This window comes from Camelina sativa, chromosome 11 (assembly GCF_030686135.1).
Source record: "Camelina sativa cultivar CO46 ecotype springtype chromosome 11, ASM3068613v1".
NCBI classification, from domain to species: Eukaryota; Viridiplantae; Streptophyta; class Magnoliopsida; order Brassicales; family Brassicaceae; genus Camelina; species Camelina sativa.
The window spans coordinates 2,296,763-2,322,632 of NC_141890.1; the positions used below are offsets into that span (position 1 = coordinate 2,296,763).

Below are 25,870 nucleotides of genomic sequence, written 5' to 3' on the forward strand. Positions count from 1 at the left end.
CGCCGACGTAGTCTCGTTACAATCCGTTTAAGTGGGCCTGAGCAGTTTACGGCCCATATAGCCTAAACCGACCTCTGAGCAGCCTCTTCTTCTATAAATAGAGGCTTAGGGCACCGATCATGTTCCCTTTTGCTCATATCTCTCTTCGTGAAGAGACGAGAGAATTCCAGATCTGGTCGTGTCAAACCAGAGAGGGAAAACTCGAAAACGGAAAAATTAGCTTTAAGTATAACTGTAAACTGACTTCACAGATTCAAAAACAAATTGGCAAAAAGAGGGAAACACAAACTAGGGTTTCTTTTTTTCGGATTTGATTCCCCTATTTCAATTCGCGTTCTAGGGTTTTCGATTTTTTTGATTTCGTCTTTGATCGGAGTTTAGCTGCCATGGATACACGTTTCCCGTTCTCTCCGGCCGAGGTCTCCAAAGTCCGGGTGGTCCAGTTTGGCATCCTCAGCCCCGATGAGATCGTAATGTTCCTTTCTCTCTTTCGCTTTCTCTAGCTCTTTTGAGTTCATTGCTCCCCGGCGGTTTAATTGGAGTGAAAAATTATAAAATTCGATTGAATTAGCTAGGAGTATGTTCGTTTCACTCTATTGATCTTAATTGCAAGTTACGAGTAGTAGGATGAATCGTTGGTATCTGATGGCTTTTTTGTCTTTGTTTTTTGTTTTCTTTCAGAGGCAAATGTCTGTTATACATGTTGAGCATAGTGAGACGACAGAGAAGGGTAAACCTAAGGTGGGAGGGTTGAGTGATATCCGGCTTGGTACGATTGATCGGAAGGTGAAATGTGATACATGTATGGCTAATATGGCTGAGTGCCCTGGGCACTTTGGCCATCTCGAGCTCGCCAAGCCAATGTATCATGTCGGTTTTATGAAGACTGTGTTAAGTATCATGAGATGTGTCTGCTTCAATTGCTCCAAGATTTTAGCTGATGAGGTATGTACAAACTTATCTCGTTACTGTATCCTTGTTTTGTATGGGCTGTATTAGTTGTTGGGAATAATCCAATTGCTTATTTTCTTGAAGGAGGAGCACAAGTTTAAGCAGGCTATGAAGATAAAGAATCCCAAAAACAGGCTTAAGAAGATTCTGGATGCTTGCAAAAACAAGACCAAATGTGATGGTGGTGATGAAATGGATGATGTCCATAACAAAGACACGGACGAACCTGTAAAAAAGAGCCGTGGTGGATGTGGTGCACAGCAACCAAAGCTGACTATTGAAGGTATGAAGATGATTGCAGAGTACAAAAATACAAGGAAGAAAACCGACGAGCCGGATCAGCTTCCAGAGCCTGCAGAAAGGAAACAGACACTTGGTGCTGATAGGGTTCGTCCTTTCTTTCTAATGAAATTTAGTCACTCCCTCTTCATGTTAGGGGTTATCTTATAACATGTGAAATTTATTTTTGCAGGTTTTGAGTGTTTTAAAGAGGATTAGTGATGCGGATTGCCAACTATTAGGGTTCAACCCTAAGTTTGCTCGCCCTGACTGGATGATCCTTGAAGTCCTCCCTATTCCTCCACCTCCTGTCAGACCATCTGTAATGATGGATGCCACTTCCAGAAGTGAGGTAAGTTGACTTTGATTTACTGAATAAGGACTTTGGATAGATTATAGTACAGAGTTAGCAACTTAATGTGTGTCACTGAGTTTGTGTTTGTTGTTGATGCAGGATGACTTGACCCATCAGCTAGCCATGATTATTCGACACAATGAGAACTTGAAAAGACAGGAAAAAAATGGGGCGCCAGCTCATATTATATCAGAGTTTACACAGCTCTTGCAGTTTCATATAGCTACGTATTTTGATAATGAGTTACCTGGACAGCCAAGGGTAATGCTTTTGTATCCTTCCAGATATCTGGTATGATACATTCGGATGGTACTTTATCTGGGCTGGCTTTATTTTCTTCAGGCTACTCAAAAATCAGGGAGGCCTATTAAGTCAATATGTAGTAGGCTGAAGGCAAAGGAAGGCAGAATCAGGGGAAATTTGATGGGAAAACGTGTTGATTTTTCGGCACGTACGGTTATTACACCAGATCCAACAATAAATATTGATGAACTTGGTGTACCGTGGAGTATTGCTCTGAATCTCACATACCCAGAAACAGTGACTCCATATAACATTGAAAGGTTTGTATGTCTGGTGTTTATTTTCTTTTCAGAGTGTTATTTTTTTTCCATGTTTGTTGACAATTTATTTTGCAGATTAAAGGAGCTCGTTGATTATGGGCCACATCCTCCACCTGGCAAGACTGGAGCGAAATATATCATTAGGGATGATGGCCAAAGGCTAGATCTTCGGTACCTTAAAAAGAGCAGTGATCATCATTTGGAACTTGGATACAAAGTATATACTGCTTTTCTTTATTCCATCTACTCAACGCACAAAGGTTGCTATTCTGGAATTCATCATTTTTTATGTTTCTTGGTCACAGGTTGAGCGGCATTTACAGGATGGTGATTTTGTTCTGTTTAATCGTCAACCAAGTCTGCACAAAATGTCAATCATGGGTCACAGGATTCGGATTATGCCATATTCCACTTTCCGTCTGAATTTATCTGTCACTTCGCCTTACAATGCTGATTTCGATGGAGATGAGATGAACATGCATGTACCACAATCATTCGAGACCAGAGCCGAGGTGTTAGAGCTGATGATGGTTCCTAAATGTATTGTCTCTCCCCAGGCGAATCGGCCTGTGATGGGAATTGTGCAGGATACTCTCCTAGGGTGCCGTAAAATTACAAAAAGAGATACCTTCATAGAGAAGGTAACGGTTTCATTAGCGGTTGCATGTAAATTATTTTTGAGTTTGATGAGAGGTGAAACTAACTCGTAAGCTGATATCTATTTCATTTTACAGGATGTATTCATGAATACGCTAATGTGGTGGGAAGATTTCGACGGGAAAGTTCCAGCTCCTGCAATTCTGAAGCCACGTCCTCTGTGGACTGGCAAACAAGTTTTTAATCTTATCATACCAAAACAGATAAATCTGTTGAGGTACTCTGCCTGGCACTCAGATTCAGAGACTGGATTCATAACTCCGGGGGATACTCAAGTGCGAATCGAAAGGGGGGAACTTCTTGCCGGAACTCTTTGCAAAAAGGCCCTTGGTACATCAAATGGAAGTCTCGTGCATGTCATTTGGTAAGTTACAGCATGGGGAATTGTTGATGTAATTAGCTTACTTGGCACAAAATTACCTTACACATCATCGGGAATTGTTGATTAATTTGTTTCATGATTTCCTTTGTTTTAATTTATGTTCATAACTTGGTTTTCAGGGAAGAGGTTGGTCCTGATGCAGCCAGGAAATTCCTTGGTCATACTCAGTGGCTTGTAAATTACTGGCTTCTGCAGAATGGTTTTACCATTGGAATTGGTGACACAATTGCTGATTCATCTACGATGGAGAAAATCAATGAAACTATTTCTAACGCAAAAATTGCTGTCAAAGATCTAATCCGGCAGTTCCAGGAAAAGAAATTGGACCCTGAACCGGGCCGAACTATGACAGAGACATTTGAGAACAGGGTTAATCAGGTACATTAAGGAATTGATTTTTAGTTAGTTCTAGTATTGTGCTCTGTCAGTACATTATTTTGTCTGTGCTAACTCATAAAATTTTCTTGTAGGTCTTGAATAAAGCTCGTGATGATGCTGGAAGTAGTGCTCAAAAGAGTTTAGCAGAAACCAATAACCTTAAGGCTATGGTGACAGCAGGATCGAAAGGAAGTTTCATTAATATTTCTCAAATGACAGCGTGTGTCGGCCAGCAAAATGTTGAAGGGAAGCGGATTCCATTTGGATTTGATGGTCGAACATTGCCACATTTCACCAAAGATGATTATGGTCCTGAGAGTCGTGGATTTGTAGAGAATTCGTACCTTCGTGGTCTGACACCTCAAGAGTTCTTTTTCCATGCCATGGGAGGAAGGGAAGGTCTTATTGATACTGCTGTGAAGACATCAGAAACTGGATACATCCAGAGGCGTTTGGTAAAGGCTATGGAGGATATTATGGTTAAATATGATGGGACAGTCCGGAATTCGTTGGGTGATGTTATTCAATTTCTCTATGGTGAAGATGGTATGGATGCTGTATGGATTGAATCACAGAAGCTGGATTCCTTGAAAATGAAGAAATCGGAGTTCGATAGGACTTTCAAGTATGAGATCGACGATGAAAACTGGAATCCTACATACCTAAGTGATGAACATCTCGAGGACTTGAAAGGGATTCGGGAGTTGCGTGATGTATTTGATGCGGAATATCAGAAACTTGAGACTGACAGATTCCAACTCGGGACAGAAATTGCAACAAATGGTGATAGCACTTGGCCATTGCCTGTTAACATCAAGAGGCATATCTGGAATGCGCAGAAGACTTTCAAGATCGACTTGCGCAAGATTTCGGATATGCACCCTGTTGAAATTGTAGATGCGGTTGATAAACTACAAGAGAGGCTGTTGGTTGTTCCTGGTGATGATGCATTGAGTGTGGAAGCACAGAAAAATGCAACACTGTTCTTTAACATTTTGCTTCGCAGCACTCTTGCTAGTAAAAGAGTATTGGAGGAATACAAGCTCAGCCGCGAGGCTTTTGAGTGGGTCATTGGTGAAATAGAATCGAGGTTCTTACAGTCGCTAGTGGCCCCAGGAGAAATGATTGGTTGTGTTGCTGCTCAGTCAATTGGAGAACCTGCTACGCAGATGACTCTTAACACCTTCCATTATGCTGGTGTCAGTGCAAAGAACGTTACACTCGGTGTTCCCAGGTTGCGTGAAATTATTAATGTGGCTAAAAGGATCAAAACACCGTCCCTATCAGTCTATCTCACACCGGAGGCTAGCAAATCAAAAGAGGGGGCTAAGACTGTTCAGTGCGCTTTGGAGTATACTACTCTCAGGAGTGTCACTCAAGCTACGGAAGTCTGGTATGACCCAGATCCAATGAGTACTATCATTGAGGAGGACTTCGAATTTGTGAGGTCCTACTATGAAATGCCGGATGAAGATGTTTCTCCGGATAAAATATCTCCTTGGCTGCTTCGTATAGAGTTGAATCGCGAGATGATGGTTGATAAGAAATTGAGTATGGCGGATATTGCGGAAAAGATCAACCTTGAGTTTGATGATGATCTGACTTGCATATTCAATGATGATAATGCCCAAAAACTGATCCTTCGAATTCGCATTATGAACGATGAGGGGCCTAAGGGAGAATTGCAAGATGAATCAGCTGAAGATGATGTTTTCCTTAAAAAGATTGAGAGCAACATGCTGACAGAAATGGCGCTCAGAGGAATTCCAGACATTAACAAAGTTTTCATTAAACAGGTTAGAAAAAGCAGGTTTGATGTGGAGGGTGGATTTAAGACATCTGAAGAGTGGATGTTAGATACAGAAGGTGTTAATCTCTTAGCTGTTATGTGCCACGAAGATGTGGATCCAAAGAGGACAACAAGCAATCACTTGATTGAAATTATTGAAGTTCTCGGAATCGAGGCAGTTCGCCGTGCTTTGTTGGATGAACTCCGGGTTGTGATTTCCTTTGATGGCTCTTATGTGAATTACCGCCATCTTGCCATCTTGTGTGATACCATGACATATCGCGGTCATCTAATGGCTATCACTCGACATGGTATCAATAGAAATGACACTGGGCCTCTGATGAGATGCTCTTTTGAAGAAACAGTTGATATTCTGTTAGATGCTGCAGCTTATGCTGAGACAGACTGCTTGCGGGGTGTTACTGAGAATATAATGCTGGGTCAACTTGCACCAATTGGAACAGGAGATTGTGAACTGTATCTAAATGATGAGATGCTGAAGAATGCAATTGAACTCCAGCTCCCTAGCTATATGGATGGTCTGGAATTTGGAATGACTCCTGCTCGTTCACCAATATCAGGCACTCCTTACCATGAAGGCATGATGTCCCCGAACTACCTGTTGAGTCCAAATATGCGTTTGTCGCCAATGTCAGATGCACAGTTTTCTCCATATGTTGGCGGAATGGCCTTTTCGCCTTCTTCATCTCCAGGCTATAGCCCGTCATCTCCTGGATACAGTCCTACTTCCCCTGGTTACAGTCCCACTTCACCTGGATATAGCCCGACTTCTCCCGGTTATAGTCCCACTTCGCCTACCTACAGTCCCAGTTCTCCTGGCTATAGTCCAACAAGCCCTGCTTATTCTCCTACAAGTCCTTCCTATTCTCCCACCTCTCCGAGCTACAGCCCCACGTCTCCAAGCTACAGTCCAACGTCTCCAAGCTACAGTCCAACGTCTCCTAGCTACAGCCCGACATCGCCAAGTTACAGCCCGACTTCGCCTGCTTACAGCCCAACATCACCTGCTTACAGCCCGACCTCACCTGCATACAGTCCAACCTCTCCTTCTTACAGTCCAACATCGCCATCTTACAGTCCAACATCGCCTTCTTACAGCCCTACCTCACCATCCTATAGTCCCACATCACCATCTTATAGTCCTACTTCACCTGCATACAGCCCCACTTCTCCTGGCTACAGCCCAACTTCACCAAGTTACAGTCCAACATCACCAAGCTATGGTCCTACGTCTCCAAGCTACAACCCTCAGTCAGCTAAATACAGCCCATCTCTTGCTTACTCTCCTAGCAATGCAAGACTATCACCATCTAGTCCCTACAGTCCTACATCTCCAAGCTACAGGTTAGTGGTAAACCGCGATTTGGTGTATTTTTAATTTCTAGATCTCTCTATGAAGCTTCTCGTATATTGTGTCATCTTCTCTATTCGTTAACTCTTAATATTTACTCTGCAGCCCGACATCTCCATCATACTCACCCACATCTCCATCTTATTCACCTTCGAGTCCAACATACAGTCCCAGCAGGTTTGACTATTAAACACATGAATATTGAATTGTTGATGCATTAATCTCATTCAAAGATTTTCACAATCTAATTACCCTTCAACATTTGAATTCTGCGAATATTGTAACCGGGTTGTTGTTCTGAAATTTGTCTCAGCCCTTACAGCTCAGGAGCAAGCCCTGACTACAGCCCAAGCGCAGGCTACTCGCCAACACTTCCGGGTTATTCACCATCATCCACGGGTCAGTATACACCACATGAGGGCGATAAAAATGACAAAACTGGGAAAGATGTCAGTAAGAATGATAAAAGCAACCCTTGAAAGAGAAAGAAGAGACATCCTAAGTTTTAGGTAACGTCTAAATCTCTTGGAAGCATTGGCTTCAAAATTCCTTGTAGCTCACAAACTCACCCACGTGATGTTTCGTGTAACCCTCAGGGGATAAATCAAGAGACGATGAAGGCTGCCCCAAAAGGAAGAAGAAACCGTTTCAAAAGGGATCTTCGTTGGAAAACTTTGTGACAATGGTTTTCTTAGTAAATCCTTTTTTCGTGAGTTGTATATTATTCTAAACCTATCCATAAAGACATACCCATCCTCTACCCCAAAAGAAAATAATATAACAAAAAAAAAACAAAATATATCATAAACTTTAGGCTTTTCGTCTGGTTCAGTTGTTGCTTTGTTTGATGATTTCAGTATGTAAAACGGTTCAACTTGAAAGGATTCTTTATGCTACTGTTGCTTCATTGAGTAGATATATGAATTGAGAAATGAGAGTACTTTTGTTCCTGGGTTCCGACAAGTATTGATTGACATGTGACCACTTTGAACAGCTAGACTTCCCAACATATGTATAGTTCTTGTTTTATTCGCACCATGAAAGAATGGTTTTTGGGATTTTATGTGATTCATCATCTGCCCCATTCATTTAATTTCCATAGGTAATAAATGATTCAAATTTCGAAAGTAGTATCAGATGGATATGGTGGGTGGTGGATCTCAGACTGGCATTGCTGGATTTTGACTTTTGTCTTTTTAATTATATATTCAGAGACAGAGAAGACCTCTTCACATCATCATGATAAATTCTATCAATTTATTATATACTACCTTTCTTCTTTGCGTCTAGATAAATATTGGTGCAACATTCTTAAATCAGAGATTCACAATCAATAGATAGATTTTGGGAACTAATTAAGTAAAGTTAAAAGGCCAGTCTTACCAGTTAAAGAAGCTAAAAAAGCGAAGAACGTGTGCAACTAACTACTACTCTCTTCAGAATTCAGATCTACACGGAATCATGTCGTCAGTGAGTCCAACAACTTCATCACGTCGTGTCGCCACGTGTCCCGTCTTCTTCTTCCTTCTTTTGTCTTTCTCTCTCAAATCATTTCACCTAAATATAATAAATAATCTTATTTTCTAAAAATAACTTTTCTCAATCAATCCATTTAACCCAAAAAAAAAAAAAAAACTATTCAAATTCATCTTTGGTTTCTGCAGCAGCAACAACAACCGAGCCCTGTTCGTTAGGGTTTTCGGTTTTTGTTAGCTTCTTCTTCTTCGTTTCAATCCACTTGTAGCCATGGCGGCGAAATCACCGGAACCTACGATGCTTCTACACGGTGACCTCGATTTGAAAATTGTTCAAGCGAGGAGGTTACCAAACATGGATATGTTCTCAGAACATATGCGTCGTTGCTTCACTTCTTGCAACGCCTGTACTACACCAGCCACCGATGAAGATCCTAGAGATAGAGGCGAACCCGGCGATAAAAACATCCGTAGCCACCGTAAGGTTATCACCAGCGATCCGTACGTCACCGTCGTCGTCCCGCAGTCGACTCTAGCTCGGACACGCGTTTTGAAAAACTCGCAAGATCCTACTTGGAACGAGAATTTCAAAATCTCCATTGCGCATCCCTTGTCTCATCTCGAGTTCCAGGTCAAGGACGACGACGTTTTCGGTGCGCAAATCATTGGCACGGCTAAGATCCCGGTTCGAGACATCGCATCGGGTGAACGCATATCCGGTTGGTTCCCTGTGCTCGGCGCCTCGGGAAAACCGCCTAAGAAAGAAACCGCTCTGTACATCGATATGAAATTCACTCCGTTCGACCAGATCCATAATTACCGAATTGGAATCGCCGGAGATCCGGAGCGCAAAGGTGTCAAACGGACTTATTTCCCTGTGAGGAAAGGAAGTCAGGTCAGGCTTTACCAGGATGCTCATGTTATGGACGGAATGTTGCCGGAGATTGGGCTGGATAACGGCAAAGTTTATCAGCATGGGAAATGCTGGGAAGATATTTGTTATGCTGTTTCTGAGGCTCACCATATGATTTACATTGTTGGTTGGTCTGTCTTCCATAAGATTAAGCTTGTTAGGGAACCTACTAGGAAATTACCAAGAGGTGGCGATTTGACGCTTGGGGAATTGCTTAAATACAAATCCGAGGAAGGTGTTCGAGTTTTGCTGCTTGTTTGGGACGATAAGACTTCTCATGATAAATTCGGGATAAGCACGGTTAGTGTTACTTGTGATTAGTTTTGCTGATTTTGAGCTTTAGAATTGGGGTTTCTGATGAGGCTAATTTATGGTTTGACAGAGTATTTGGTATTTTTCGATATTAAGATGTTGTTGTTTGGCTTTTCATTTTGCAGCCTGGAGTTATGGGGACACATGATGAGGAAACTAGGAAGTTCTTCAAGCATTCTTCTGTTATATGTGTATTGTCACCTCGATATGCTAGCAGTAAGCTTGGGTTGTTCAAACAACAGGTAAGTCCCTAGCTCTTTAAAGTATATGTTCTTTTCCATGGAAGATTCTTTGTTTCACTCTCTCTTAAGGTTTTAGTTCTTTGTTTATTTCCCAGGTTGTTGGTACTCTCTTCACGCACCATCAAAAGTGCGTTCTTGTAGACACTCAGGCTGTTGGTAATAATCGTAAGGTCACAGCTTTTATTGGAGGTATAGATCTTTGTGATGGCCGCTATGACACACCTGAACATAGGATACTAAACGATCTTGACACTGTGTTCAAGGATGATTTTCACAATCCTACATTTCCGGTGAGTGTATGGTTATTTACTGGTTATTTTCAAGCTAGAATCCTAGTTTCTTTATATTCCCGATTCTTATTGTGTTTTTACTTCCTCAGGCTGGTACTAAGGCTCCAAGACAACCTTGGCACGATTTGCACTGTAGGATAGATGGGCCTGCGGCATATGATGTTCTCATGAACTTTGAGCAGCGATGGAGAAAGGCAACACGTTGGAAGGAGTTTAGCTTACGTTTGAAGGGGAAAACTCACTGGCAGGATGATGCTTTGATCCGGATAGGACGTATATCATGGATTTTAAGTCCAGTGTTTAAGTTTCTCAAGGATGGTACTTCAATTGTTCCAGAGGACGAGCCATGTGTTTGGGTTTCTAAAGAAGATGATCCTGAGAACTGGCATTGTCAGGTCCTTCCAGATTCCTTCCAAACAATATTTTTTCAAGTAATATTTTTTTGTTGATTTTATGTAACCATGTGGTTTCTTTGGCTTTCAGGTGTTCCGTTCTATTGATTCAGGATCTGTGAAAGGATTTCCAAAATATGAAGATGAGGCTGAGGTTCAGGTTGGTAGATTAACTTATTTGCTATTCCTAGTAATTGTCCTTGACAAGCAACAGCTACTCAATGGAATTTCTGTTTACAATCCCCACATTTTATAAATTGCACTACTAAGTCTTCAAAATTATTTATTTATTGCAGCATCTGGAATGTGCCAAGCGTCTTGTTGTAGATAAAAGCATCCAGACGGCATATATCCAGACAATCAGATCTGCACAGCATTTCATATATATCGAGAATCAGTATTTCCTGGGCTCTTCTTATGCTTGGCCTTCCTATAAAGATGCAGGTACGTTTTGATCTTTGAGTACAGTTCTTAGACCAGGAAATAAAATGCTCACATTGCATAGACTGTGTAAAGTCTAGTATTGTTCTCAGTTACTAGTTTTGTATGCTTATAATTCACCTGACTGTTATCTGGAAGGTATTCTCCACCTGTTCATTTGTGGATTTTCTGATTCTGGGTTTGTCTTGAATGAGCAGGAGCTGATAATCTTATTCCTATGGAGTTGGCACTAAAGATTGTTAGTAAAATCAGAGCTAAAGAAAGATTTGCTGTGTATGTCGTCATACCATTGTGGCCTGAAGGCGACCCAAAGTCTGGCCCTGTGCAAGAAATTCTATACTGGCAGGTAACATTTTTAGCTGAGTTTAAGATCAGTCCCGATACCAAAATAGATTATTCCCTTATTTTTATAGTGAAACAAACATTTCTGCTAAACATCCTTTGTTCTTTTCATTTTGCAGAGCCAAACTATGCAGATGATGTATGATGTTATAGCAAAAGAACTGAAAGCGGTGCAATCAGATGCTCATCCTCTCGATTACCTTAACTTTTATTGCCTTGGTAAACGAGAGAAACTTCCAGATAATATGCCAGCCACCAATGGCAATACGGTATAAGCTTCAAAAACTAAGAACTGCTGCATTCACAAAAACTCTAGCTTAGTGATAGAGAAATCATACATATACTTTTCAGTTGTAATCAAATTCCTTATGATCTTTTTAACTGCATATTTCAGGTGTCTGATTCTTATAAGTTCCAGCGTTTTATGATTTACGTGCACGCAAAGGGGATGATAGTAGATGATGAGTATGTACTCATGGGATCTGCTAATATCAACCAAAGATCTATGGCTGGCACGAAAGATACCGAAATAGCCATGGGCGCATATCAACCTCATTATACATGGAATCACAAGGGAAAGCACCCACGTGGCCAGGTTTGTCTTCCTCCTAACATTATCACCTGTACCATGACCGAATTCTCAAAAGTGGTGTCTATTAGAATCTTTATTCTTATGAAAAAAGTTTAAAATTTGTGAATCATTGATTTGGAAACGATGGAGAATTGAAAAGTTAGGTTGAGAAATTGTGTGTTCTGCTCTAGATTCTTGAATCAGTATGAAATTTGGTGAAAGTATAACAAATAAAGAGGTTTACTGATATCTCTTATCATATACACAGGTGTATGGATACAGAATGTCACTATGGGCAGAGCATTTAGGAAAGACTGGAGATGAGTTTGTAAAGCCATCGGATCTGGAATGTGTGAAGAACGTGAACGAAATCTCTGAAGGAAACTGGAAAAAATTCATAGATACGGAATTCGCAGAGCTACAAGGTCACTTAATAAAGTATCCTCTACAAGTAGACGTTGATGGTAAAGTGAGCCCTCTTCCTGATTACGAGAGTTTCCCAGATGTTGGTGGTAAGATCATCGGAGCTCATTCCATGGCTCTTCCTGACACTTTAACCACGTAATGTTAATGTTAATGTTAAATATGAGTTTCAGCATTTTTTGGGGTTTCTTTTGATCCTGAATATATAGCTGAGAATGTGTTGTTTGAGTTGTACATTTAACTGTGTTGTTTCTTTTGATACATTCTTTTGTGATTGTCGTCAAGTATTTTATTTGCTTGGGTGCAAAATGTATAGTGAGTGATGATGAGGCGAAATTATATGAGGATATTCTATTTTTTTCTGGGTTTTTTAATTTGATTAATGATTGTGAGCGTAAATGTTCGAACCGGACCAAACCGAAGATGCATAGACAGGTCCATACTTTGATTCTGTGTAATTGAAGTTAATACCCGGAAAAAAAAATGAAAATCGAACCGAACCGGGTTGGAAAGAACGAGGCAGACCGGAAATTAAAATCCGGATTGATAACGACGAGTTGAAGAATGTGCACACCATAAGAAAAGGTGAGTCTTGCTACATGGAATTACTACTCGTTTTAATATAAGATTTAAAGAATAAAAAAAATTCTTCTGTAGACAAGGGAGAAACGAAGAAGTGATTTCACGCTCTCTCAACATAAAACTAAACCCTAACTCTCTCCGTCTCGATCGCGACCTCTGTTTCTTTCGCAATGGTGAGCTTCTACGACTAAATCTCTACCTTCTTCTTTGATTTGCGTTTTATATTTCAGAGGAAATTGCTGAGATATTTTACTTGGGTTTTCTTGCAGGCGGATTCTCCTCGAAGAAGGTTAGATTTCAAGTTTCTTTCTATTGCTTCGCATTTTTTCAAAGCTTTTATCTCTTTTAGTTTTTATTGAATTGCATTACAGTTGCGTAAGCTCTGTGAATCTGACGGATGAATTTGGGAACTTGTTTAAGATCTAGTATTGGAGTACTTTTCTATCTAGTTATAATTTTTGTTGATTTTGGGTTGTTGCAAACGCTAATTTAATTGGATATTTTAGCTTATTGAGCTCAAGTTAGATGGTGTTTTTGAAGTATGCCTCGGATAAACCACTTTTTTCTTTTGTAATACAGTTTGTAATCGTGGCCTTGATTTTTTTGTATCAGGGATAGTAGGGATTCACGATCTCCTTCACCCCGGAAAGGACGAGCCAGATCCAGGTCAAGATCTAGATCCAGGTCCAGGCTTAGGTCCAGGTCTAGGTCAAGATCTTTGCCTAGACCCATATCTCCGTTAAGAAGCCGTGGAAGGTTAGTTATTTTGCATCAAGTTGTTGAGGGCTTTTTTTTGTTTTGGGTATGTCAGTCACTGAACATATTTTGAAGAATATTGCGTGCTAATCTTTGTTCATCAACTACACTTTATAGGTCAAGGTCAAGAAGCCGTGGAAGGTTAGCTCTAGCTTTCTCCTTCTGAGTTGTTGGAATGTCTTGTTTTCTGTTATTGGAGTAGTAGTTTCTAATGTTTAGTTTTCCGTTATTTGAATGAATCTTGGTTGACAGAAGTGAAGTTGAAAACCCTGGTACAACTCTCTATGTGACTGGTTACACGAGTCACTGACAAGGATCTTGAATCACATTTCTCCAAGGAAGGGAAGGTGATAACATCTTAAGCTGATTCTCCTTAGTCATGTTGCTAGTTTAAATATTAGTTCTTGTCTCTGCATTTTTGAGCAGACAATCCTTAATATGTAGTTGACTAGTTTCATTTCCATAGGTTGCGTCTTGTTTTCTTGTGATGGAGCCGCGTACCCGTGTGTCTCGTGGTTTTGCCTTTGTTACAATGGATAGCCTTAAAGATGCTGAGCGCTGCATCAAATATCTCAACCAGTCTGTACTAGAAGGCCGATACATTACTGTCGAAAGGGTAACATTTTCATGCTTATTTTGGTGGCGATATGATTAGTTTGATATCGTTTTTTGTTGACTTGGAGGTTTTCTGACCATTCAGAAAATATTGCGTCAAGCAACAATCAGAGATGATAAGAGTACTCATGCTTGCTCAACATCATTAAGTGAAACACAGCTTGATCAATCGAATCGCCAGCTTAAACAGCTTTTCCAAATGTTCTGACCCAACTAATCATATGCAACTATATTGCCTCTACTCTCAACTCTCAACTCTCAACTAATCAAAGGACATTATCAAGTATCAACAACTATTAGTCAAGTGTTCTCCAGACTAGGATGCATCTTGTTTCCTTGAATCTACTGTGTGGCTTTTGTTTAACTTGTTACATGAAGTTTATGTACTTTGTATTGTCTTCAGTCCCGGAGAAAGCGCCCGAGAACTCCCACCCCAGGCCACTATCTTGGCTTGAAAAGCTCCAGAGACAGCGGTAAGTGAACACATTTGTGAAGCCTCTGTCAATAATTGTCGAGTGTGTCAAGTGTCAACAAATAAAAAGATTGCTAACTGTTCTGTCATCTTCGAATGTTGTGCAAAACAAGACCGAGAAGGCCATATCAGTCGAGGGAGGCACTATGACCGTGATGATTATAGAGACCGTAGGACACCAAGACGCGACTATTCACCCCGTGATGAAAGATCTAGAAGAGACCGGTCTTACTCTCCTTATGGAAGAAGCCCAGAGAGAAGCCCAGAAAGAAGGTCAGAGAGAAGGTATGAATCCCGTGGCTCGAGATAACCTGTTTCATCCTCTTGACAGAGGAACTCAACAACTTATCTGTTGATTTAGGTTGTGTAATTGATCATCCTTAAAATAGCATAAAGATTCTGTCAGGCAACTCTTTGGGTTTCATTTCTTGTCTGTTGTTGCGTTTTATTCTGCTAGAACGCAGTGAAGTGGAAACTACAAAACTGTAATAGCTTCTCTGTTATGTCGCGACACTACTTTTTTTTGTGTGAATCAGGATATCTTTTGTGATGAGAATCTTTGAGATGGTTGGCAAGTATTTATTTAAAACAAAAAGGTGGAGCGATACCAAATTAATAAGCTTGAAACTGTGAAACTAAAAAAGAAGCCCCTAAAACAAAGCTTTGAAAAAATAATCGTATATACGTGCTTAACTTATCGAAATACTAGTAATACAAACCTCATCAAGAATTGGCGTATTTGTGCCAACAAAGCAACATATGAATACATCTTCGGGCGATATAAAACCTAGAACGCCTCTCCTTCACCATAGCTAAACATCCTCTAGCCCTCTCCATTGATTCTCTGCAAGCTTCTTCTTCTCCTCTTTTCCTCTTTCTTCTCATCCTGGTCGTCGATGAGCATTGTCCCATAGCTGTTCTCTTCTCTTCACTTGGTTTCTTCACACTTTTTTCGTTATAGATTGCTCTGTTTCTGTTCTTTGGATAGACGATTATTCGCTATAGAAGAAAAATGGAAGAAGAAGACGAAGCAATATCATATAAGGGACCAAATGTGAAAAGACAAGAGTGTAGATGAAAAGAAAATAAAACGAAGAAAAAAAAGACTATAAATAGAGGAGTGGTGGAGCAATGATGATGCGATGACGTTCAACATCATTAACCTCTTTTTTTTTCTTTTATAATTTACGTATTCTTCAAGAAAATATAATAGTTCATTTTGCTTGTGTACTTTCGCGATTAAACAATACCACATTACGCTTTTATAGTTGTTACTTAAATCGTTTATTAGTGGAATAATTGTCTTTAATTATGTCTCTACCATAAAAGATGCAGGTACAAAAGTCTCGTATGATAATATTAATTTATCTCTTCTATATTTTGATGTTATCGTGTTTACGCGGCTAATTCAGATATAATATGCACGGAGACCACCAAATGGGTAATATCATGTAATGTCTATGACATATGTTTTCTACTTGTTAGTAACTTGGGGATTTGCTAAACCAACCTTGAAAACGCGTCTCAGGTGGTTTTAGCGTGTACACGACTGGCTTATCTCTTTTCCTACACATGGCCTCCTCTGATTGGTTTTATTATATCCTACGTGTAATAGACCTTACCTTAACCGCATCTTGTGGTCATTAACTTTATTTATTACGCTGATTTGATTAAAATTTATGATAATATAGATTGTTTGTTAAGACAAGGTGTATGTAATGAAATATTATGGGTTTGAAGTTTTTGGAATTTTTGAGGTTATGTTTCGGAGGAGATGTTAATTAATTAAGCTGGGTCAGCCTCTCTGAAGTATTAATTGAAATTCATGAAATAATTGTTTGATTGAGCTATTCTAATACTATAGGACTGTCATTAATAGATTATAAATTGTTTGTTAGTATATACTTATAAATTGATTTGTTAGTTTGTTTTATAAAGAAGAGACGCAAAAGCAAAACGTCAGCATGAAGAAGAAGTGGTGGAATGGAATATTAAAGGATCTGGAGCCCCGGAGGAAAGAAGGAAGGAGAAGCACTGACTGACCAATCATTGGACTTCTTTGATTGGTTTTTGCCACGTCAGCACGCACAGCTGTGTTAATATTCCCCTCTTTCTTGTTTCCTTCTTTTTTTCCAGACAAAAAAAAAAAAAAAGAGAAAGATTATCAAATTTTAAAATATTTTTGTTGGTAAATTTCTTAATGAATTTATTTATATATATGTAGTATAATCCACTTTCTACGATTTTAATTACCGAACCCCTTATATGGTATGATCCATTAGCGTTATAGGATTCCTCCTCGTATCATTTTTGTCTAAAGTTTGCGATTGTTGCCACTTAATTTTACTTTTGGTAAAGATGTTGCATATCTCTCGCTGATTAATTTAGAAGCTGGGCCACACGGGCTTACTAGATATGTTCTGTAGCGTTAAGATTGAAAATTGGAAGGCCTGTGCTTATAATTAGGCCCTCATATTAAGATCTTTTTTTTTGGCAACATAATACTTTTGGTTTTGGGGTAAAAAAACTTTGTTATATAGGAGAAAAATAAGAAGTCACAACTCCGGTGTTGCAACCAAGATGTATACACGACCACTTTTAGTTTACCACTTAATGCAAAAAAAAAGTCATATAACAAATCGTGAAAAAAAAAGACACATCATCAAATTTGTATCACACAAAATAGCAAAAAGGAAAAAAAATATATATATAATGGCATCCATCACCGATCCATGATCCACCATCTCGTTTTCTACATAAAAGATGAGCTCACTACCATACATTACAAATTATATATCTCATAGCAAATAAAAAAGCAAACAATGTCCATTATCCATTTAGAGATAAAAAGATGTATTTCCCCCGTGAGCTCATATATAGACCCACCCAACTCAACACGATGATGACGTGGACAAGCTCCTACGTGTTACACAACGAAACGTTCATGGTCCTCCCTGGCTTTTTCATCAAACCCATCTCTCTCTCTCTCTCTCTTCTCTCATCCTTTTTTTTTTTAAAACTCTTTTTACTCTTGAATCTTGGATCAATCTCCTTTTTTTGTTGTGTGGCTTTTGGATCGAAGACAGAGATCAATCCTACTGTTTCTGTTTTTTTTTGTTTGTTTACTGTAGCTGTTTTTTTTTTGTGTCTTTCAATTTCTTGATCCACCCGTTCGTTCATTCGTTCGTGGATTCTGTTAATCCCGATGGCGATCAAAGAGGAGACAGAGGAAAGTTGCGGAAGCAGAGCCGTCGTTGCTTCTGTTTCTAAAGAAAACCCTAGACAGCATCGTATGAAACTCGAGGTCTACGGTGAGGTTCTTCAGCGTATTCAAGAATTCAATTACGAAGAAGCTAATTTCCCTGGTTTTGATGATCAGCTCTGGCTTCACTTCAATCGTCTCCCTGCTCGGTATTCTTAAATAACATGGATTTTTTTTTTTGTCATTTTCTTGTCTGAAGGAAACTTGTTAAATCTCGCATGTTTTATTACCACGTGTTTTTGTAGGTTTGCTCTTAGTTTTCACATTTTCTCGTTTAGTTATTACTGATGATGATGATGCAAGTTTACTTTTTTTTTTGGTCTTAAAGATATGCTCTTGATGTAAATGTTGAGAGGGCAGAAGATGTTCTTACTCATCAGAGATTACTGAAGTTAGCTGAAGATCCTGCTACTAGACCTGTTTTTGAAGTTCGTTGTGTTCAGGTGTGATTAAAGTGCTTGATTCGTGTTTGATTCTGAAATCTTTGTTCGAATTAGCTGCATGAGATACTCTTACTGACTTGACTAGTCCTCCTTGTGTTTCCTTCCTTACAGGTTTCTCCCACGTTGAATGGAAATTCAGGTGACGCTGATTCTTCAGACCCTGCTGTTAAGGAAGATGCTCAAAGCTCCTATAACTCGAGCAGGTAGGGATATATGCAGTTCTATAGATATTTTGGCTGATCTTTAGACGTTTTCGCTGACATTTTGTATTATGTTTATTGATTCATGTTAAAAAAAAAAGGGTTCTTGCACCTCCAACTTTTGGTTCTTCTCCTAATTTTGAGGCTCTTACACAAGCATACAAAGATCATGCTGAAGATGATGATAGTGCTGTCAATGCACACTTGCCTAATTCTCGGTGAATATTCTTCTGTTATATTGTATTCCTCTAGTCTTGTCTGCATATATAATTACAGAGATATACTCTGTAGCTTGGAATCGTCCTATCATATGTGGTGACATTATGCTTTGTTTCCTATCTTATAGACCGATGCACGAAATCACCTTTTCAACAATAGACAAGCCGAAACTCCTTAGTCAGGTTGGTTGATACATTGTTTATTCCATTTGTTTTATGTCAGCTCTGATTATGGAAAACATGTGACTTGGTTGTTCCTTAACAATTTCTGTAAATTTCTCCTTTGTTGAGTAGAGTGATGTTTATGATTCCCAAAATACAAATCTGTGCATTTTGGTTCTACTGGTTAAATGCACTTCTAAGTATCAATTAGATACATTCATGTAGAGGAGAATGGGTGGTTGTTTATTCCATTAAGCTAATATCTGAGCGAGAAACGGTCTCTTGTTGCAGCTAACTTCTATGCTTGGTGAACTTGGTTTGAATATTCAAGAGGCTCATGCTTTCTCTACCGCTGATGGTTTCTCTCTGGATGTATTCGTTGTTGATGGTTGGCCCCAGGAGGTATAATATCATTTTTTCTGTATGGATCACATCTTTCAGAACCATCATGTTACTTGTCACTGATGTACTTGGTAATTGACTTTGAGAGATATTGAACCTTGAATGAATCACTTATGTATTAGGTACTTGACTTTTGACTGATGTATTAAGTAGTAGATGGCTTTATGTCCCTGTCATCACTAAGCTGGTTGCTTTATGCACTTTGGAAATACAGGAAACAGAAGGTTTAAAAGATGCACTGGGGAAGGAGATAAGGAAGCTTAAGGTATCTCTTATAGTTTTCTTGTCATAAGCTTCATGTCCATGCCTCATTCTCAATTTCATTTCTGAAAATGCAACTAATGCTATAAAACATTAGCTCGCTCCAAAACCGAATCTGACGCTGTACTGATGTATTGTTGCTATGGTTTGAATCAATTTTGATAGTTGTCATGTCTCCATATTCCACACTGGCTGCTCTGCAGGATCAACCATGTTCAAAACAGAAGTCTATTACTTTCTTTGAGCATGACAAATCAACCAACGAGCTGCTACCTGCTTGTGTTGAAATACCTACTGATGGAACTGATGAGTGGGAAATTGACATGAAACAACTCAGGATTGAAAAAAAAGTGGCATGTGGATCATATGGGGAACTGTGAGTTTTCATATTCCAAAGTTCTCTTCTTTTTTTTAAAACAATGTTAGGAAGTTAACAGATATATATTCTTGATGGCTGTGCAGATTTAAAGGAACCTATTGTAGTCAGGAGGTAGCTATCAAAATTCTCAAGCCTGAGCGTGTAAATGCAGAAATGCTACGAGAGTTTTCTCAGGAAGTGTATATAATGAGGTGTGCCCTCATTTTTGTACAACTAACGTCCATTAAACAAAGTTGAAATTCAGAGACATGCACTAATTTTCTCAGTAGAGGACGGCTCTTACTGAATTTCCTATTTGTAGGAAAGTCCGGCATAAAAATGTTGTCCAGTTTATCGGTGCATGTACACGATCACCAAACCTCTGCATTGTGACGGGTAAGATTTCTGTGTGTTGAATAGGAGACTGGTTCCATCTAGATTGTTTTTTTTCTCTTGGTTGTGTATCTTCATGCATGTTGAGAAAGTTGTTTCAGCAGGACATTGAGGTTTCTATAGGTTCTTGTTTAGTATATACTATATAATACCCTAACATTTCATTTGCTAGTTTTGGATTTTATATGCATTCATGGTCAGCTGATTTAATGCTTTCTGTACAAGAGTTCATGACTCGGGGGAGCCTCTATGATTTTCTTCACAAACACAAAGGCGTTTTTAAAATTCAATCTTTGCTTAAAGTGGCACTTGACGTGGCCAAAGGAATGAACTATCTTCATCAGAACAATATCATTCATAGAGACCTTAAGACTGCTAATCTTCTTATGGACGAACATGAAGTAAGCCACAATCTTTGGCCACTGATCTAGTCCTTCAACTTTAATTTGGTCACAGTTTATGTAGCTTTTCCACCTTCCCTCTCCACAAACTTATTTTCATTTCAACAGAACAGAGGTACATGTCTTTAGATTCTACATAATATTGAAACAGGTTGTCAAGGTTGCCGATTTCGGGGTTGCCAGAGTGCAGACTGAGTCAGGGGTCATGACAGCTGAAACAGGGACATACCGATGGATGGCACCAGAGGTATTATACTTCTTTGTGCTGTTTTTTTTTTTTTTGGCTTTCCATGCTTTTGACACTAGACTTTGTGAACTCAGGTCATTGAGCACAAACCTTATGATCACAGGGCAGATGTTTTTAGCTACGCGATTGTGCTGTGGGAACTTTTGACAGGCGAAGTAAGTTTCTTAAATTTTTCTCTTTATATTTTGGTAGAAAGTTGCTAAACTCGTTATGCTTAACACCATTTTTTTCTTTCTGATATATAATGAATGAAAACAGTTGCCATATTCTTACTTGACTCCACTGCAAGCTGCTGTTGGCGTTGTCCAAAAGGTATCATGTTTATAGGGCTTTACAGTTATATTTCTCGTGCTTTGTTGAGAGGCTTTAACACAATGGCTTTTATTATTTTACAGGGACTTCGACCAAAAATTCCAAAGCAAACACACCCAAAACTGACTGAACTTCTTGAGAAATGTTGGCAGCAAGACCCAGCTCAAAGACCAGATTTTGCAGAAATCATAGGATTGCTTAACATACTAGTCCACGAGGTAATTGCTATATCATTGTATCTCTCTGACCAGTTATACCTATACCAACGGTCCAACGCTATTCTGAGCAATACTAATATGTTGTGAAACCACCAGGTTGGAGAAGATGAGCGCCAAAAGGATAAACATGGTGGTTACTTTTCAGGCCTAAGAAAAGGCCATCGTTAACACTTTCTCGAGTGCCCTGAAACTGTGGTTTGATCGGTTTGATAGAGCTCTACTCACTTTCTCGTTTTCCTTTTGTACAGTCCTCTTAGAGCCTCACTCTTTTTGTCCATGTATTATTTTTTCTAAAGCAATTTCCTTTTGATACAATGATCACTGCAGAGTTTTCAGTTGCATTGCAAGTCAATAAAGTTTAAACCATTCTTTTGAAGCCATTCTTACGAAGCAAGTACTATTATTAATTTGGTCATAAACGATGTCATTACAGAACCACTTGGGTTGAGAACATCTACATAAATTATTGATAATTACATGAGGTGGTTTGGTCATGTCATGTGTGTTTTCACTCTTCTACTGGGAGTTCATTCTCTGTCCAAGCGACGTATCCCCCAGCAATGTCTGTGACCGCCGTGAATCCCTGTAAAAATCGTTTGTTCTAAATCAGGAAACTGTTGTAACTAGTTCTATCACTAAGCTACTTAAATAGAAGTGAATCACACTTACAGCAGTGAGAAGATCAGTTGAAGCCACGATAGACCTTTCTCCGCTCTCACAACCCTACAATTGTAGTTCAGTTATTATGCTCCGATCCTCAAAGATGATGTTCAAAAAAAAGAGATTGTTCTCATCATGGTTTGCTAAAACGGAAACTTACGATGATGATTTCGTCGTGTTTCCTGAAGTGGGACGAGACCTGTCTTAGAAAACTCGGGTTCTTGACCAATCCTGCGGCGGTTTTGGCTTTTGGTTAGTTTTAAGTTTTCCATTTCAACTGTTCCTCTGTTTCTTGAACAGATGAATGTAAAGGTCGGTGATGAGTAAAAAATAACCTGATCCAACTCTGTACATGTAAGGTACGTTGATCGCTCTAGTCGGATGTCCGATACTGAATTCGTCTGGTGTCCTCACGTCGAGATACTTGTAACCTGCTAGAGCTAACTCACGCGCCACTCTTACCGGTACTGATGTAGGAACTCTAGCTGCCTCTGCTGCAACATTTCCTCTGTTTGTTGTCGTTGCTTTCCTCCTTCAACAAAGAACTAAGTCAGTACTAATATAGATATTTAGTGATAACTCATAATCCAAACCTGAGAGAGAAAGAAAGAGAGAGATTCCGATCGTTGCTCACCATCGGAAGTTTGAGTTTTGAAGATTTGCTACAATAACACTTTTTCGTGTTGGTAACTGCCAGTTGAACGATCCACATGTTTGTAGAGGTGGAGAAATAGCCAATGACCAGTTTCCAATTCGTGCGGTTGTGTTTAAAGCCGTAGTTTCCATTTTTTTTTTTCTTCTTTTCTCTTAGATGCTTCGAGTCTACTTAAGATACTTCTTTTCTTGCGTTTATATATATACAGACACCAAGGTATTGGTGTCGTGTCGCGTCAGCAAGTTTTATGTCCGATCTTCGAGTTCGAGTCTCTATCATTTTACGGATAAATTCAATTATGTAGCAAAGTCGGTCGATTCCAAAAATGTAATGTAAGCCATGCGTAGATGATGATGATAAGTCCAACTCGGTGCCTCGTGAGTCGTGTTGGAGAGGATAACTTGCTGACTAGGATAAGATAAGACGACCAAAAGGCCCAATATTAAGGGGCTTATTATGGTAACAAATAGATTATATTTGGGCCTCTTAGGCCCACTAGTGAAACAAGTGGCTGAGATAGTGAAAAGCTGAGGGAAGAAGTTAACAATGGTGGAATAGTTGCGATTGTTTGACGACGACGATGATGGCGAGGTTTGTCTCTGTGTCGTCTTGCCAGTTCCGTTTTGCCTTCTGTGAGTTTCCTCCTCCGTCGTTAACTCCTTATCCGAGACGGCTTGAGGTAAGTTCTAGTCATCTGTTTCTTGTGTGATGGTTGAGTGGATAAAGTGATCGGTCAGTTGAAGTCAGATGTTCTTAAATAGGTCTCTAGCCGGAGATTTCCGGCGATTCCGATAAAATGTTCTTCATCTGAGCCGGAAAATGGTGAGGATTCGGCGCCGTCTCTGTCCACGAGTGAAGTATCTACGGCTAACAGTTCGACATACAATTGGTACACCGTACTTGGCGGTATTGGCATGTTAAATACAGCGTATTTGACTTACCTCAAGGTCACTGGCTCTGTTGCGTTTTGCCCTATTGGTGGTGGCACTTGCGGTGATGTCCTGAACAGCGATTACGCTGCTGTTTTCGGTATTTCCATAACGCTTTTATGACTGCAGCGTTTGATTTACGTAGTTATCGTTTGGATTTTGCAATAGACTTTCGAGATTGTATGAATTTATTCAGTCCTGAATCTATAGTTTCAGTAATTGACTAAAAACCTGGAAAATTGAATGCAGCTTGGTTTTAAATTTGTATTTATGAAGACCTCTCTTGATTAATTGGCTAATTGTTAGGTGCTGGTGAAGTTTTTTCCACTCATATTGTAGGCATGATTAAACACTCGCATGTGACTATCTCTGTGAATCTGTGCTTAAGGCCATATATATATATATATATATGGCTTCAGTACTTTAGCATACATAGAACTGTTGAAGTTGAATAGCATACTTCACTCCACTTGTGTAGTATGTAGTGATTAGTTTTTCTTCTTTGTCCTCTGCTCCGGCATTATTGACCCTCATTGTCTTGGAGGTATGATGTGTTTGGAAGCTGAACTCAGTGACAATCATTTTACATTTTGTCAGGTGTTCCTCTCCCAGTGATTGGATTTGTTATGTATGGCTTGGTAACCGCTCTAAGTGCAGAGCTTGGGGAAGAGAATCTACCTTTTGGAATTAGTAAGACCAATGGGCGTTTTGCGTTATTTGGGATAACGACCGCAATGGCATCTGCTAGTGCATATTTTCTGTATATCCTTAGTACAAAACTCTCAGGATCTTCATGCCTGTATTGTCTAGTGTCTGCTTTCATATCATTCAGTCTATTTTTCCTCTCTTTAAAGGTATCCTTTTATTTCTGTTTCTTTACAGATTTATTGTATTTTAACTCAAAATAACTTCTAAAGGTTGGATTATGTTTATGTTCTCCATGTATGTGGTAGGATGTGAAGTTGCAAGAGATAAAGCAAGTTGTAGGATTGCAAATATGCTTGGCAATCATAGTAGTTGCCTCCTTGACTGCTTCGTACAGTACTGCTCAACCAATCCCGTCACGGTAATCTAAGTTCATAGTTTTCTATCGGAAATCTGATGGCAATTTTAGTCCTTTGTAACAAGTTGTGAAGAAATTGTTTTGCAGAGATGAATGGTCTTATCAGGTGATATCTTTTGACGTGGATAGTTTTTTTTGTTTCACTGCTTCCAGTTCTGGTGACATTGAACTGCCATATTTTAGAACAGAGATCACTTCATCATCGAGCCCTTATGCTATTGCTTTAGCGAAACATCTAAACACCATTGGAGCCAGAATGTATGGGGCATTCTGGTGTTCTCACTGCTTAGAGCAAAAAGAGCTAGTTCATTTATAATTATGCGTTTGCAAGGAATCAGTATAATTCAGTTACATGCATTTATATAATTATGTTCATGTCACTTATATATCCATTTATAGATGTTTGGAAAAGAAGCGGCAAAACAACTGAATTACGTGGAATGTTTTCCGGATGGATACAAGAAAGGAACTAAGATACTCAAGGCATGTGCAGATGCAGGGATCGAAGGATTTCCAACATGGATAATAAATGATCAGGTAAGTAAATCCTCTGAATCCTTAGTACATTTCATCAGATGACATTTCTATATTACCACTTTTATTCTTTAGGTCTTAAGCGGAGAAATAGAACTCGCTCAACTAGCAGAGATGTCTGGATTCAGCCTTGATCCGGCAAATGAGGCCAGTCAACTACAGTAAATGTTGTATTGTAGAAGAAGAGAATTAGGTGAATCCGTGAATGTTGTGTGCTTGATAATGATAGCTTTAGGGTGGTTCTATGCAAAAGCAAGTGATTTAAGTCATTGTTATTGCCATAGGAGGTTAAGGCTTCATGATATATCTCTTACCCTTCTCCAGTGATCACTATGTGACCAGATATAGATGATAGGTCCCAAACATTCCTAGGTTCCAGAGCATCACTGCAGTCATCTGGTAGTGATATCTTATGTGTGTCTAATACCTAGAAGTTCGGTTTATGTAAGAGTCACACATGTATTCGTATATTACTTATGGAGTACGCGTAGATGTTTGTATATTATATGGGAATACTAGAAAAAAATTATGTTTTTGAGTTCCAAGATTTGGTGCCCATTCTGAATAGTTTCCTTGCATGTGCCTCCTTGTTCTTTTTTG

The 25,870-nt window shown here is 39.3% G+C and overlaps 6 protein-coding genes and 1 pseudogene across 14 annotated transcripts; 5 read left to right on the forward strand and 2 right to left on the reverse strand.

The window, feature by feature from the left end:
• Positions 1 to 119: 119 nt before the first annotated feature.
• Positions 120 to 7,622, forward strand: LOC104721194 (DNA-directed RNA polymerase II subunit RPB1). Its single transcript, XM_010439119.3, has 14 exons — positions 120 to 470; positions 682 to 945; positions 1,036 to 1,338; positions 1,424 to 1,582; positions 1,685 to 1,846; positions 1,928 to 2,148; positions 2,224 to 2,365; positions 2,454 to 2,789; positions 2,883 to 3,169; positions 3,307 to 3,565; positions 3,658 to 6,719; positions 6,832 to 6,903; positions 7,040 to 7,235; positions 7,323 to 7,622. Exons 1-13 carry the CDS (start codon positions 387 to 389, stop codon positions 7,203 to 7,205), a joined length of 5,517 nt encoding a protein of 1,838 aa, XP_010437421.2. The 5' UTR covers positions 120 to 386; the 3' UTR covers positions 7,206 to 7,235; positions 7,323 to 7,622.
• Positions 7,623 to 7,957: 335 nt separating this feature from the next.
• Positions 7,958 to 12,483, forward strand: LOC104721196 (phospholipase D delta). The gene is made up of 10 exons (XM_010439122.3): positions 7,958 to 9,414; positions 9,552 to 9,668; positions 9,764 to 9,958; positions 10,048 to 10,353; positions 10,442 to 10,510; positions 10,647 to 10,794; positions 10,989 to 11,137; positions 11,253 to 11,402; positions 11,528 to 11,728; positions 11,973 to 12,483. The coding sequence occupies exons 1-10, from the start codon at positions 8,473 to 8,475 to the stop codon at positions 12,267 to 12,269; spliced, it is 2,574 nt and encodes an 857-aa protein (XP_010437424.2). The 5' UTR covers positions 7,958 to 8,472; the 3' UTR covers positions 12,270 to 12,483.
• An 88-nt stretch (positions 12,484 to 12,571) lies between these two features.
• LOC104716546 (putative RNA-binding protein C25G10.01) lies at positions 12,572 to 15,108 on the forward strand (annotated as a pseudogene). The gene is made up of 9 exons (XR_015572445.1): positions 12,572 to 12,712; positions 12,785 to 12,882; positions 12,979 to 12,998; positions 13,322 to 13,465; positions 13,583 to 13,606; positions 13,718 to 13,812; positions 13,932 to 14,081; positions 14,484 to 14,553; positions 14,666 to 15,108. The product of XR_015572445.1 is annotated as a putative RNA-binding protein C25G10.01 (transcript).
• Positions 15,109 to 15,214: 106 nt separating this feature from the next.
• On the reverse strand, positions 15,215 to 15,607 carry LOC109127649 (small polypeptide DEVIL 17). Its single transcript, XM_019232748.2, has one exon. The coding sequence runs from the start codon at positions 15,462 to 15,464 to the stop codon at positions 15,276 to 15,278; it is 189 nt and encodes a 62-aa protein (XP_019088293.1). The 5' UTR covers positions 15,465 to 15,607; the 3' UTR covers positions 15,215 to 15,275.
• A 1,679-nt stretch (positions 15,608 to 17,286) lies between these two features.
• On the forward strand, positions 17,287 to 21,809 carry LOC147933552 (serine/threonine-protein kinase STY17-like). Of its 2 annotated transcripts, none has more exons than XM_087475318.1 (16): positions 17,287 to 17,963; positions 18,143 to 18,257; positions 18,369 to 18,460; positions 18,559 to 18,675; positions 18,804 to 18,858; positions 19,129 to 19,239; positions 19,454 to 19,504; positions 19,704 to 19,876; positions 19,963 to 20,070; positions 20,181 to 20,254; positions 20,477 to 20,652; positions 20,804 to 20,899; positions 20,974 to 21,054; positions 21,158 to 21,211; positions 21,295 to 21,429; positions 21,526 to 21,809. In XM_087475318.1, exons 1-16 carry the CDS (start codon positions 17,758 to 17,760, stop codon positions 21,595 to 21,597), a joined length of 1,716 nt encoding a protein of 571 aa, XP_087331444.1. In that variant the 5' UTR covers positions 17,287 to 17,757; the 3' UTR covers positions 21,598 to 21,809. The 2 variants fall into 2 exon arrangements, with proteins under 2 accessions (XP_087331444.1, XP_087331445.1); XM_087475319.1 differs by having other exon boundaries at positions 17,295 to 17,963; positions 19,666 to 19,876.
• Positions 21,810 to 21,812: 3 nt separating this feature from the next.
• LOC104721198 (rhodanese-like domain-containing protein 15, chloroplastic) lies at positions 21,813 to 23,073 on the reverse strand. 2 transcript variants are annotated; one of them, XM_010439124.3, is made up of 5 exons: positions 22,724 to 23,073; positions 22,425 to 22,621; positions 22,250 to 22,320; positions 22,099 to 22,152; positions 21,813 to 22,012 (listed from the first exon to the last, which is right to left on the reverse strand). In XM_010439124.3, exons 1-5 carry the CDS (start codon positions 22,873 to 22,875, stop codon positions 21,938 to 21,940), a joined length of 549 nt encoding a protein of 182 aa, XP_010437426.1. In that variant the 5' UTR covers positions 22,876 to 23,073; the 3' UTR covers positions 21,813 to 21,937. The 2 variants fall into 2 exon arrangements, with proteins under 2 accessions (XP_010437426.1, XP_010437427.1); XM_010439125.3 differs by having other exon boundaries at positions 22,095 to 22,152.
• A 23-nt stretch (positions 23,074 to 23,096) lies between these two features.
• Positions 23,097 to 25,815, forward strand: LOC104721199 (thiol-disulfide oxidoreductase LTO1). 6 transcript variants are annotated; one of them, XM_087475321.1, is made up of 7 exons: positions 23,097 to 23,423; positions 23,506 to 23,773; positions 24,271 to 24,527; positions 24,627 to 24,739; positions 24,890 to 25,040; positions 25,136 to 25,273; positions 25,346 to 25,815. In XM_087475321.1, the coding sequence occupies exons 1-7, from the start codon at positions 23,325 to 23,327 to the stop codon at positions 25,433 to 25,435; spliced, it is 1,116 nt and encodes a 371-aa protein (XP_087331447.1). In that variant the 5' UTR covers positions 23,097 to 23,324; the 3' UTR covers positions 25,436 to 25,815. The 6 variants fall into 6 exon arrangements, 3 of the variants coding, with proteins under 3 accessions (XP_087331447.1, XP_010437428.1, XP_087331446.1); XM_010439126.3 differs by lacking the exon at positions 24,890 to 25,040 and adding an exon at positions 24,824 to 24,842 and having other exon boundaries at positions 23,213 to 23,423; XR_015572446.1 differs by having other exon boundaries at positions 23,223 to 23,423; positions 24,824 to 24,994.
• The last annotated feature ends 55 nt before the right edge of the window (positions 25,816 to 25,870 follow it).